This window comes from Primulina eburnea, chromosome 16 (assembly GCF_022965805.1).
Source record: "Primulina eburnea isolate SZY01 chromosome 16, ASM2296580v1, whole genome shotgun sequence".
In the NCBI taxonomy this organism is placed as follows: Eukaryota; Viridiplantae; Streptophyta; class Magnoliopsida; order Lamiales; family Gesneriaceae; genus Primulina; species Primulina eburnea.
This window is the reverse complement of record NC_133116.1, coordinates 259,812-274,015: the sequence shown is the minus strand read 5'-3', so window position 1 is coordinate 274,015 and position 14,204 is coordinate 259,812. Positions and strand designations below refer to the sequence as shown.

Sequence of the window (14,204 nt, the reverse complement as noted above, 5' to 3'; positions counted from 1 at the left end):
TTTTATTTACAAAATCTCTTCATAATAAACACAACAGCCTATTATTTCGAAAGAAAAATGAAACATGTGATCATAAGAAAATTATGTATAAATCAGAAAAGTTATTTTATTAACATTTATTATGTGTATTCCAAAACAATGTCAATATATTTTATGAGGTGCATTCTAATAAGATGTTCACATTCTTTAGAATTGGTTTAATAATTTCCATTACGGGAATTTTATATTATCATGTATCCGTGAACTTTGTAATATAGAAGAATATCACATTAGTAATACGTAATAATCAAAATTTTATATAAATAGATGAATAATATTTTTTACTTCTCGATCATGAAAAATATATTTCAAACTTAATATCTCATTGTTCTCGTTGTTTCCATATGCAGGTAGTTCATAACAACGAACAAATCTAAATTTAAATGAACATTACATCTTGAAAAGATTCAACTCAATTTTGAATTAGATAAATTTAGTAAGATAAATAGAATAAAACTGGTTTCTAATATAATATACAATTTTGCATTATTTATAATTTAACATTTAAATAAGACATCCCAAGGGACAAAAAATATACATTGGATGCTCTTGACATAATTATACCATACATTAACTCTTTTTAATTATGAAAATCTCGAATTGCATGCATTCGGTGTAATATACATGTTTATTAAGAGTAATTTAATGTCAATTTGAAACTATTTTGAATCTATCTCTTTTAGTTTTTTTGTGCTATCTTATTTGAATTTTTAAGAAGAGAATTTAAATTATACAATATACATATGGTTTTGGAAGAAAACTAAAATGCATTAATTCTTTCAAATTAAGATAATTTTGAAATAATATTTTTAGATAAAAAAATTATTATTACAACTGTTAAATAATGCAACAAACTGACATAGTGATTAATTCAAACGCAAAATATTTTAAAAAACAAATAACTATAAATTTGAAAATAATACAAAAATTCTTAAATAAAATGCCTTAAATTATTCAGGGTTTTTCTTTTTTTAAAAAATACAATTAAATTCATAGAAAATCGCAAACAATCAGCATGATTTCATAGAGAGAAGGAAAAATGTGCAGAAACGTATAGGCTTTGTTTGCAGAAATATTTTTACTCATAATTTTACGATCAAAGACAAATAATAGAGTTAATTATTCATAATTGATCGTAATCTAAATTGTAAATTGCTTTTTATTATGGAAAATACATGCATATGAGGAAATCAAACAATTCAGCTTTATTTAATTTTTAGCTCTTTGCCCACAATTCATGCCGATTATTATCCCCAGTTGAAGTGCACTTGCTCCAGATTCTGCAAGAGAAAATTAAGTTATTGTAACAATAAGAATCCCTTGTGTAATTCTAACTATGTACTAATAATGCATATACATTGCTTAATTACGTGACAATTCTGCATATACTGCATATCATCGGTTGGCTGACATTTTCACCAAGGGATCGAGCGAAGTACAACATTCACTATTGATATCCAAGCTTGGTGCCAAGACTTGTACCAAGCTTGAACGGATGTGTTGGTTATATTAGTTTACATTGGTCATAAACCGTGTTTTGTATTTTACAGCTTTTTATATTGTGTTCATGCAGTTAGTTTAGTTGGTTAGGTCCAAGCTAGCTGTATAAAAGACCATGTAATTCTCTGATATTCTTTTTTAATGAATAAGAATAAGATTTTTGGTCCCATTCTTCCTCACTTGAACACTACTACCCTAAAACAATATAGTCACAGAGGATAGTAAGATCAGTTGCTTATCAAGCCTTTCAGAAAGGCTCCTGACATTTGAAAATTATGTAGAATTGGCATTTGTATAATATATAATATGCACAAATTTCTAGTATATGACACATTCCCACTCAGTTGTAATTTAGGAATGCCTATACATCCAATTATCACTGTCAAGAACTCTTCAAATTCTTTATTGTAAATTGATGTTTTTTCATGATTTATGGATAATTTCATAAAATATGTGACGACACATCATCGTGGGATATAAGATAGATAACGTACTGAAATATTTACTGAATGTCGTAAAAAGAAAGAAAATAGCCCAAGACATTACGAAAATAAAAACTGAGAACACTTACATTGTGCAGTTTGAATTCAGGTAAGAAGTGTAGCCTCATCCCATCTGCCACTGCAACAAAATAAGATCAAATTGGTGTATCATTACCAGAGCACCATTATTCTTTAACAAGTGAACACCAAGGACAAACTCCAGTGTAGCCCATGCAACTATGACAGTGAAAACAAAAGGATATATATAGGTATTTATACCTTAAGAACTGGTTCGCCTTGATTAGTATTAGCCTTTTGTTTGGCGGCAGCATGCTAGCTGTGCTTTTGCAGCTCTTCCTGCTGGAGATTGCTCAAATTGTTCTTGCCTGCAGTCATGGTGGGAACAAGCATGTCATGCAGAGTTTACAAGAGAATACCGTAGACTTCGAATCACTTGGTTGTGCAGGATAGGAACTTAAAGATGTGCATGACAGCTGGCTGATGAGCTGGTTACAAGCACAATTAGTTTACAATCAAGAAGCCAATAGAACTATAGACGAAGCTGCAATATAAAGAGCCTATTGTTGGAGAGAAATGATAACAAATGAAACATGGAAAATATAATGCAAGATTGCCAGGTTTTTCACTTCTTTAAGCTGACCAACTGAGAAACATGACTACGGAACTCAACTATCCAAACTTAATGATATCTAGTTGCTTAAAGAAGAATACTATTTCAGATCTTCAGATGCATCTCATCAAACTTCACATATGCATGATTTCCAATTTTATTAATAAGTACAGGGGCTTGGGAAATAGACATATATGTCAACAATAAACAAATAGAGTTATCTGCCATCATAACGTACCGAAAACAGTCCTGCGTAACTACAAATGCTTCTCAGTTACCACAAAATCCCAATTGTTCTCTTTTCTCATATAATCCACAAAACGCATCGAAGTGGATCTTCCTGAAGCTTTTTCATTCTCTGTTCAATCTACTTTATTAGCTCTTATATGTAAAAATTCTTTAAGTTTATTGAGTAAGGAGACTATGCATGTGATTTCAAGGTCATGTAAGTTCGCAGATTTACACAACCTATCGAAATATAGCTTATTAGAATTGTCATCTATGGTAGGATGAATCTCCTCCATATAGAGTTTGCCAAGGGACAAACCAAAAGGTTCTTTAATTTGTTCCAAAGATTTATTTCTAGGCGATTTCTATAGACAATAAGATCTAATAAGAGCATCTAGTTTGATTTTGAGCTCAAATTAGTAGCTCTACCTGCCCTCGATAAAAAGTCAACTGTATTCCCCTTTTTCGTACCAATTCCAAGATCAAAATGGATATATTAGTGCTTTAGGATAATTTCATGAAACTTAAAAAGATCATTCGATTCTCCAAAAGCGCATGGAGAGAGAAGTATCTCTGACTCGGTGATGTTCTCTAAGCCTGGTCTTATTCCCTCCACAATAGCTTGAGAACAGCTCAGTAGCTCACAACCACGCACTGTATCAGTTCCTTAATGCAACATCTTAACAACAAACAACACGAGGAGCACACTCGTAAAGTTTGAGTACCTTGAAAATCAAAACTTAACTTTTTTTGGATAAAGTACAAATGAAATTGTGCATATTTTAATTAGATGCCACGGATAAAAGCACAAACCAGACAATACCGAAATGGGCCCTGAAACATACAAATGGTATTGATCAATTGTGGCGCAATTCACGTCAAAAACAGATTTCGATTCGATAATGGCAATAATTAGCCTTCTCAATAAAATCTCAGAAAACCAATCAAAAAAAAAAAAAAACTTACCTTTTGTGTGCTGCTTCAGCGGCTTTAGCACGGGCTTCTTCAGAGGCCAAACGCTCTTCTTCCCTCCTCCTCTGCTTGCCCCCTCCATCGAAGCAAGCGAAGCAACCCATCTCTCAAGTTCTCTTCTCCTGTCTTTGATTTTTGTTATTTGGGACATTTTTAAACTTTGACGTGTAAATGGAGCAATGGTTTTCGACGAGCTTAGTCCATTTTTCAAAAAATGTAATTTAATTATTTGGTCCAATAATTTGATAATTTAAATAGTCCGATTATACTTTCTCCCATATGTAATATTATATAACACAAACCATATGGTCACCATTTACAATGATATTATTATGTATCAATAGCTATTCCACGTCACATAATTCGATTATTTAAATGGTCCTATTATACCTTTTTCATGTGTAATTTTATATAATATAAAACATGGTTACCATTTAAATTGAATTTATTTTAACGTGAGAACAAATTTCATCAACAAATAGTGAAATCATGATTTAGACTTTACTTGAAAACAAGGCATTGCATTTATAAAATCCACTTGGGTATAATAGAACAGAAAACGAATATTCTCCAAGATAGGTTTTCCCAAGGAAAAAGAAGCACGTCCGGACGTGAATATTTTGAATTACAAACAATATCTTATTCTTCTTTATAATATGAATTCCGACATTTTTCAAATTATCAAATTATATATTAAATAAATATTAATTGAGCTTTTATTTTCAAGTAGTTAGTAAAAATGTTCAAATATTTGAAGTTGAAAAAAGTGGACCTTGATTTCCTCGAATCGAATAAACCTGATTCGGCACAAGTCAAACCTTATAATTTTCTTCCAAGATTTAATCTCTGAACCAGCAAGAAACTTTTATATTTTCTCAACATTTAATCTCTGAGCCGAGGAGACAACAAATTCCCTGCAATCGACAAACGCCGCCATGAGCCATCGGAAACCACTTGACAGCGTTCTCCCGACGGAGACCTTTGAACTCGATTCCGGTCTTTCTTTAGTCCCTCGTATAAAACTTAATCTTACAATCCACCGTGCGGACAAATCCGTGTACCCTATCGACGAGTGGAAGCTGAAACGTTCGTTAAGCGATTACTTCAAAACCTCCCACTCAATATCCGTTGCCGAAGAAGACATGAGAATACACAAGTACAAGGATTTAAAAAAGAGGAAGCGTGAAGATCCGGTGGCTCGTGGGAGTATATTTATTTTAGATTTTGGGTCTTTTTCGAAAGGGGCGTTTGGAGGCTTGAGCGAAGGAGATGGCGTGGAAGACAAATTTCTGGAGTGGAGAAAGGGCTTTGTGGAGAAGATGGATGGAATGGAGTTGAATTTGGAGGGGGTGAAGTTTAAGTTGAGTGCTGTGTTGCCTTTGTCCGATGATTTTGAAGGGATGAAGAAAGAATGGGAGGAAGTTGCTGCCTTTAGACATTCAAGTTAGTTTTTTTTTTGCTTATTCTTGAAATGCTTTTGTTCAGTTTGAATTTTCTGTATTAATATGCATTTGTATGGGAAAGAACTGATTTTGTGAAGAGAATTATGGGAAGTAACTGTACTGGGACTTTTAGCCAAATTACAGCTACATTGAATCTATTCTTCGACGAAGTTGGCAGAGTTAACTTGCGTTTGTACTTGAGCTTTCAGTTAAATTATCAAGATCTCGTCTTAATGCATTCTTGCTATGTGGATCTTATTTTTTCGGCAACCATACTTGTAGAAATAAATAAATTTTCCTTAATCTTGAAATACAATGGTTGTGATTTATGCAGTTATCTTCTAGGTTACATTTATCTGTACTGTTTAAATGATAAGTTGCTTTGAAATCGTTGTTGATTTTTGGTCTATTTCATGTTTGCTTTTCTACCCTCGTATTTTCTAGATATTTTAATCTGTGTGATCACAATAATCAATTCTGAATACGGTTGACGCAAGTTTATTATGGTAGGGTACCGAATGGCTGAGAGACAGCAGCCTGATACCCTCATAATGAGAGGTACGCCATCAAGGTGGTTTGCCGAGCCGCGAGTTTCGTCCAAACCTTCAATGCTAGTTACTCACACACTTCTCTCGGCATTTGGAAAGATAAGGTGTGTGTTTGTGTTTATATTAGGTTTAATAGCATTGCCCCAAACATTGAAACCTCTTGGAGGTCGTGTAAACGACTCCCCTACCATGTTCTAAATGAAATTATGAATACATTTTTGTTCATCTTTTGGGTAAATGGCATGCTTAAACAAAATTCTTAGGAGTTTTGTTCTTGGGCTAAACCTCAATGGTGTATTTGGAAACGATTCACCTAGATGATTTGATTAACACTTTTTAGTTTTAGCTTTTAATAAATTTCTCATTCGAGTAAATCCGTTATGAAGTTTGAAAATTCGCAACCCCAAATCCAATGTTTTGGTGTCGAAAATGGGTTTAAAGAAATGGTGAAGGCACCAAATAACTTGAATTCAGGTTTAGCTCTATCTCAGGCGTTTCATTGTAATTCTTTAAAAGCTTATGGAATTCTGTATGTGGGCCTAACATCGAAGTGTATTGTTTTAATATCCTATCATATCATTCTTTTATCGTCTGTTTTAGATTTTGTCTATTGTGATCACAATGATTTCCCTTAAGAATCAAATTTGTGCAAGAAAAAGTTCTGTGAGGTAAAGTATCAGTTATATACAGAAAGATGAATACGATTGCTATAGTTCAAATCTTCTCTTTGATGGCTATGTTATTTTTTTATGTGATGAAAGTATGTCTGTATTTCTATGACTTTAACTGTATTTGCTACAGAAATCTTGATGTTGCTGAGGACAATGATAGAGCTGAGGTTGATGTTGAAGACGGTGGGGACCTAGTTTCTGGCCTCAATTGTAAGATTGTTGTTCGGTTCAAAGGTCACACAGAGTTTTGCAATGCTTTAAAGGTTTTATGCGGCCGGTCCTTAGTCAAGGTACAGTGCTATCTTCCAATTTTAATGTATTATTTTCAACCTCTGCTGTACTTATTTGATGTCATTCCCCTTCCGTGAACACCAATCAAACCAACAGTTTTTTGGGTGACAGTTTGAATGGTAAAATATGTCATTACATTCATCCAAACAATTTTAGGATTAAGATACATTGACTTGACGAGGATTGAATAAGTTATTTGTGACGTGGAGTTGGTCATTAGTGCAGCAAGGATCACGCTTGAGGGCTGATTATGAAGTGATTTGGGACAAGAATGGATTCTTTCAAAATTCGAAAGGCCAAGTGGAAGATAGAAGATGGATGCCAGTGACAGGATCAAGAAATAACAGAAATCAAGCATATGGACATGGGTCTCAAGCCTCTCGGTTTATCTCCGATGAATCGCGGAGGAAACGCTTCAAGGTTGGTAGTTAAGGACATATTTTTTATCCCAGGCCTAGCTAAGAAAACTAAAAATCACGCTTGGCATTACATTTAATGTATATGCCTCGTGTAGTGTCCAGCATATCTTAAAGGTCATCATGGTATAAATGTTGTCTTGAACACCCAAGTACCTATTTCCTTGACCAATTCTCCAATTCGAATCGAGTCACTTAAATTTGTGTATTTGAACTCAAGCTAAGAATTCACCATGCTTGTTGCTGATTGCAGGAATGAAGAATAATTTAAAATTCACAGAATCCTTCCTGGTTAAGCTAAAAGGTCAGCAACACTCACTTTTTTTGTATGCAGTGGCGGACCTGGAAATTTAGATTATAGGCCGACTTAATTTAAGGATAAAACCTACTGTTTAGCAATTACAACCACTCATTAGGCGTGACAATTTATTTCATCGAAGTGGTTACATCCTCTAGGCACAGCTTGGTCTATTTCCTTATTTATCTTTGGCTCGAATTCTACAACTACTACTTGTTAAAAAAAATTATATTATCCATATATTTCGATTTATAAACCTCATATTATAGATCCTTTATTATTCCATCCCACGAAGAAAGTGGTGCTTTACAGCTCATCCTTGGATACAACCCTACTTTCCTTTAATTTAGGCCAATGTTGATCTTTAAGCAGAGTTTGTTTTTTCTTGTGCCAGTGGTCGAGATATCGTTTTATGCTACTGAGAAGATGATGCATGAAGCATAACATCTGCAGAAGGTGATTATTTGTAAGTGTTGCCCTTGCGCTGATTCCACCAACCTTTTATCTTGTGTCGTTGGATCATCTTTACAATACTGATATTCTGTGGGGTAGAATTACTTGTTTGTGATAATGAATGACAATCGACTTTAAAAGATTCAGCTAACACAACGTACTCAGATAAATAGAAGCTAAAAATGGGTCGAACAGTTCAAAACACCCATAGATCTTAGCAAAAGAAAGAATTGGAAAAACCAGAAAAAGAGGTAATTTACATGCAAACCCCGAAGTGATGCAAAACTTTGCAACACAATCAAGTTCAAAAGAGATTTCTTCCCTTTCTGTTTCGTAACTTTTGAGTATGCTAAAAGAGTATAGAATTCGCATGAACCTGCCTACATAAGTGGTTTGGTGCTGTTTTTGAAGAGATCGTCTTCGTTTTTTCCCTTTGGAGTGGAACATCGATCTGGCGTGATAATATGGGGATCTTTATTGAAGCCGGCAAAGGGTGGTGGCTAGCTACTGGTCAAAAAATTACCGCCCAGTCTTTCTCAAAGATTGGTTCCACGAGCCATCGATATTCCAGCAATAACAATGATAGCCACTGTATTAGCCTTCTCCACGCACATTGTGCGTGCGAATAGAGTGTTCACGAAGAACAAATAACGCGACAATAAATCTTTTAAAATTGAACATGTTTCGGTTTCATTTTGATTGAAAACAATAAAAACTTGGAGAAAAATGTATTTGACTTGCCTCGATGAGATGGCTCATAATCTATGCTATCGATACTAGTAGAAGCTAATATAGCTCAAACGCCTAACGAGAAAAGATTGTTATCATATAATGATAATCTTTCTAAAACGAAAACAACTATTCATAAATATCGAATTATTTTAAAAATACCAAATGACAAAAAAAAGTGAATTCCAACAAATTTACATTCCGTCAACTCTAAAGCGTGTCCTGTTTTACGAAAGGATTCGGATCATCAAACACAAGTCAACAACGGCCTGGGGTTAGAGTTTGTTTGTCAATGCCTGCGGACACCATCGTCTCCCACAGTGAGATTCTCTCTGTCTACATAAAATATCTCAAGGGCTGGTAGATAGAAATTATAAATATGCTAAACCACTCTATTTATATATAAATCACTGTTATCAAGTTCAGGACGTCGGGAATTTTCGATCGGACCTGCTCGGTTGATGACGTGCAAGTTCAGACTTTCCGTCTATTCCTTGATCACCATCTTCAAAAATTTGCACCAGCAATCCTTGTATTGTATCAGAGTAAAGATAAGACTTGACCTGCAGCAGAAGTGACGAGTAAGTGTCGAAAAGTAGAGTATGCAGGCACTATTAACCTGACAGAAGCCTGCCTCATTTGATCCCTTAATAGCATCGGAAACGATATTGTCAGTATTCCTGTGCCTTTGATACATTTCATCAAATCCCACCAGGAAAGCTTCCATTTTGCCCCTCACTGAAACTCCAATTCCATCCTTTTTATCCATTTTCTGGATTTCTTCTATGTTCAGCAATTTGATCAAAGAACCCCAAGCTTGCTTTTGATACAAATAAGCAGATTCTTCGGCAACTTGTCGGTATCTTTTCTTCATGTACGGCTCTTCTAATAGCTTCCCAAGCTCCGCATTTCGAGTCCTCGTGTAGATATAAAATAGGCGTTCATAGTAAATATTTGAGCAAGTACTTTGTCCTTGTAACGGCATTTCTTGGACTCGATGTTTCGTGGGATAGCCTCCATGACATTAGAAATGGCATCTTTCAGTAACTCTTGGTCGTTTTCTGCATTTGATGGTATGCCCACTTTCCATTACTGCCCAGTCTTGAGTGCTTTAGCCATCGGCGAACTGTAACTATCCGTTGCTAGATTCTTGAGGTAGTTGATGGCATATCTAACAAGTTTAGGAACTGATCCATCTTTTGGTGGAGGTAAACAGTACATTTGAGCTTCAAAAATATCTGAGAATTCAGATTTGAGCTTTTCTAATGAATCAAACATGTCTAATAGCTTAAACAGCTTCTGGGGTTCTTTGTCGCTTCTCGCAACACCTTCTCCGAATAGGAAAAAGACTGCTATGATTTTGTCTGCAATCTTTATGAAACATTCTGGCCATACCATTCATTCCATGATGTTTCCTAGTACATGTTTGCAGAGGTTCTTCTCTGATACGAAAACTACCTTGACCGCAAGTTCAAAGTGTTGGATCCAAAAAGCAATTGCTGTTTCTAAACTCTCCCATTCTACTGATCAATTTCATCTGGCGGTGTGTATGTTCTTAGGTAATCTGAGCTTAGTCTCATTAATTACCTGTCAACCGTTGCGGAAAAAGGGTTGTTTTAGAATGGATTTTATGATCATCTTAGATAATAATCGAACGCAACAGTACATTTATCATATATACAGGATTTAAAAGAATTTTTTTTTATGTAAACTTCAACATTCACCTTCAACCTAGTAAGCAAGAATAAAAACGTCCAATTCTTAGCAAACATGCGAAAGTTGTTAAAGGAAAATGAACAAGAAAGAAAGTTACTCTAACCTTTACAAATCTATCGATGCATATATCCAAGCAATCGTTTGCAGCCAAAGTCCCAGAAATTCATCTGAGCACCGCAATCTCCAAATCACTCACCAATCCATTCTTCACCTCCGTTTCGCTCTAATCGTCACCTTTTCCTTCGCCAAAATTCTGTTGCCTAAGTTTCTGCAGCAAACTCTCGCATTCATCCTGCAAATTCAACAATGCCTCGTCTGGAAAACCATCGAACTTCATTGAATCCACTTCGGTTTCATATAGCGCCTTAAGGGTGATCAACGTCTCCCTTAACCGAAGCATCCTGTAATGATCTGTGGCCTTAGTCCTGCTCAAGAAATTAACAACTTCTTGGAGTTTTGAATAGAAGACTCACTTTCTTGGCTGATGGAGTGGATTGATTCGTTCAACTTATCGACACAGTCCACATACTCGATCAGTTTCTCTAGTCTTTCTGTGGGTTCTTTCTCCACGATGAGTCTGGAGGCTATTTATAAAAGTTTCAGTTGGAGGCATTCGGATAGTTTGAAGCTCTCTAGGAGCGATAGGGCTGGAGAAATGGCTCGGTTTAGACGGGTGTCGAGTGCTTTGGTGGCAATGGAGAGAGATTGGAGTGGAGCTGCTCTTCTTGAGGCCATGTTTAGGTCTTCTAAAATTAACTCATTTTTCTCATCCATTTTTTGGTAAGTTGAATCCATATTCTCAGAGGATTTGAGGATCGTTTTAAGATCAGAACAAGCTGTTTGGAGTTTGATTAAAATTGGGTCATCTTCGCTTCTCGGATCCATTGATTGGAAGGGCTGGTTTATGCGTGAAAGTTGGTTTTAAGGAAGGGAGGACAGGACATAGTTTTGGCCAAAATTGCATTCTTTGACCCTTAGTTATAGGTAACAAGTCGACTCTATTCTTGAAGTAAAAGTCAATTTTATTTTTTGTTTTGTTCGGGAAACACTTGCACTTCACCTCCAAAGTCGCAATATTTAGCGAGAATGATGTACTGTGTTGGACGGCATTCATATGACTAGAAGATCAAAAGTTCTGCTATAAAGTTAGATAAGTTATTCTAAATATAAATTTATTGGCTGGTATCAGAGTTCAATAGCGTTTAATTAATGATCATGAGTACGAGAATTTACCCAATATACAAATAATTACCACACCAAAAACAAAAAAAATAAATATTTACAGTATCAAGAGTCTTAAGATGAGGACAAAGTGTCAAGAGTCTTAAGATGAGGACAAAGTGACGCCTATTAACCTATGAAAGCTTATGACAGACTCTCGTGGGATTTTATTCGAGATACTATCGGTGAAGCAGGTTTTGATCCAGTTTGGGTCAGGAACATCATGGAGTGTATTGAATCGCCTAGGCTGTCCATACTGTGGAATGGCGAACAACTAGACTGGATCAAGCCAGGTAGAGGAATCAGACAAGGTGACTCAATATCCCCGTATATCTTCGTCCTCTGCATTGAGAGGCTCAGCCATCTTATCTGTCAAGCGGTTAATTCGGGAGCCTGGAAAGCCATCAAACTGTCTAGAAGAGGCCCTAGCATCTCTCATTTGTTATTTGCTGATTATATGGTTCTATTCGCAGAAGCTTCCAGCGAACAACTTCAAGTCATCTTGGATATTTTAAACAAATTTTGTTCGTGCTCTGGACAGAGAGTGAATCTGCAAAAATCACATATCTTCTTCTCAAAGAATGTGGAGAGATCAGTGGCCAATAATCTGTCCTCTATGTCGGGGATTCCGTTGACAAAAGACCTCGGCAAATATCTAGGTGTACCATCTATCCACGGAAGAGTCACTAGTAGCCTTTATCAACAAGTTCTTGATAGAATACAATCAAGACTAGCAGGCTGGAAAACCAAGTGCTTGAACTTTGCAGGGAGAAAAGTATTAGTTAAATCAGTGCTTAATGCAATACCCCTCTATTCCATGCAAACAAGCGCCTTACCGGTGGGTATCTGCTCCAAAACTGAGAAAATAATCCGTAATTTCCTTTGGGGAGGGAAGTCAGGAGAACACAAGTGCCACTTAGTGAGATGGGATATTGTTACGAGGCCTAAACATATGGGAGGACTGGGAATCAAGAGTCTACATCTTATGAACCAAGCTTTCATGATCAAACTGGGATGGAGATTACTGGAAGAGAAGAATAGTTTATGGGCACAAGTCCTACAGAACAAATACATTGGCCCAGACCTAAACCAAATGGTGTTCCAGACTAAAAGAGGCGCATCCAATGTATGGCAGGGAATATCCAAAGTGTCGCATTGTCTGGAACAAGGTAGAAAACGAGTACTGAGGAATGGCAAGACTTTATCCTTCTGGAAGGATATTTGGGTTGGGAATGACCCACTAAGTAAGTCATTACTTCATAGCATTGACTTAGTGGAGGAAAATAAAAAAGCTTGTGACTACTGGATCAAAGGAGAAGGGTGGAACTGGGATGCATTAAAGGGGAAAATTCCTATTCATGTAGAAAACGAATTGGCCGGATACATGATCAGCGAAGATGAAAATTTAGAAGATTGCAGCTGCTGGGGCCTCTCCAATAATGGGAAATTTTCTGTTAGATCTGCCTATGAGCTGCTCACTAACAACACATCTCGGATAAGTGAAACCTCATGGGAAACCATATGGAAACTGGATGTGCCGAACAAGTTAAGATCTTTCCTTTGGCAAGTTTGCCATGGGAAGATTATGAGTAATGCTGAGAGAGTCAATAGGGGTTTTACAACCAACGGGAGGTGTGCCCAGTGCCAGGACTATTTGGAAGATGCCGACCACATTTTTCGCAAATGTAAGGCAGCAAGAAGAGTCTGGAGGAGGATTATGCCCAACACGTACTACCAATCGTGCTTGGATCAGAATTTTGAGGAGTGGATTATATCGAATATTCGCAGTAAAAGAAGGCTCTCTATGGCTATGGACTGGAACATTACGTTCGCGATTACAATCTGGGGAATATGGAATTGTCGTAACAAACTGGTGTTTGAAGATAAGCATGTCGACGAAAAAAGTAAGGTGGAATGGATCAGACATAAAACAAGAGAAACCATAGTAGCTTTTGCCTCTAAGAGGGTGATGCCTCTGCATAAGGCGGCCTATGCTACATGCAGAATTAAATGGACAACTCCACCTGCCGGCTGGAAATCCATTAACGTTGATGGCAGTTGCAATCGTAAGGACCGAAAGACTGGCAGGGGTGGTATTATGAGAGATGATCAGGGAAGATGGATCAGGGGATTTATGCACAATATTGGCTGGTGCTCCATTGATGAGGCAGAATGTTGGGCAGCTTATAAGGGATTGGAACTAGCCTGGAATTCGGGGTACAAGAAAATGGTGCTTGAAATAGATTCAGAGAAAGTGGTGAAGTGGTTGACGACAGAAGAGATGCACAAGTCATCTATTATTAATTTGATATCAGCTTGTAAGAACTTCTTGGGTAGAAACTGGGAAATTAGAGTCAACCACATCTATAGGGAGCAGAATCGAGCAGCAGATTTCCTGGTATCGGAGGCACTCAAGTACAATAGAGGATACATGACCGTATGGGCACCTCCTACAGGTATTCAAGAGATCATGGAAGACTCTTTGAGGAAGATTAGAGTTGCTAACTGTGATTAGCCGGGTGACCCCCCTCGTTTGTTAATCAAAAAAAAAAAAAAAAAAAATTGAC

The 14,204-nt window shown here is 36.5% G+C and overlaps 1 protein-coding gene, 1 long non-coding RNA gene and 1 pseudogene across 2 annotated transcripts; 1 reads left to right on the top strand and 2 right to left on the bottom strand.

The window, feature by feature from the left end:
• Positions 1–1,127: 1,127 nt before the first annotated feature.
• LOC140816614 (uncharacterized) lies at positions 1,128–4,020 on the bottom strand. The gene is made up of 4 exons (XR_012114604.1): positions 3,847–4,020; positions 2,301–2,407; positions 2,111–2,160; positions 1,128–1,319 (listed from the first exon to the last, which is right to left on the bottom strand). It is a non-coding gene; the product is annotated as an uncharacterized lncRNA (long non-coding RNA).
• Positions 4,021–4,677: 657 nt separating this feature from the next.
• Positions 4,678–8,111, top strand: LOC140817018 (uncharacterized). Its single transcript, XM_073176574.1, has 6 exons — positions 4,678–5,295; positions 5,805–5,946; positions 6,644–6,803; positions 7,030–7,224; positions 7,474–7,524; positions 7,913–8,111. The coding sequence occupies exons 1-5, from the start codon at positions 4,788–4,790 to the stop codon at positions 7,477–7,479; spliced, it is 1,011 nt and encodes a 336-aa protein (XP_073032675.1). The 5' UTR covers positions 4,678–4,787; the 3' UTR covers positions 7,480–7,524; positions 7,913–8,111.
• A 704-nt stretch (positions 8,112–8,815) lies between these two features.
• LOC140816886 (exocyst complex component EXO70I-like) lies at positions 8,816–11,497 on the bottom strand (annotated as a pseudogene).
• Positions 11,498–14,204: the final 2,707 nt, after the last annotated feature.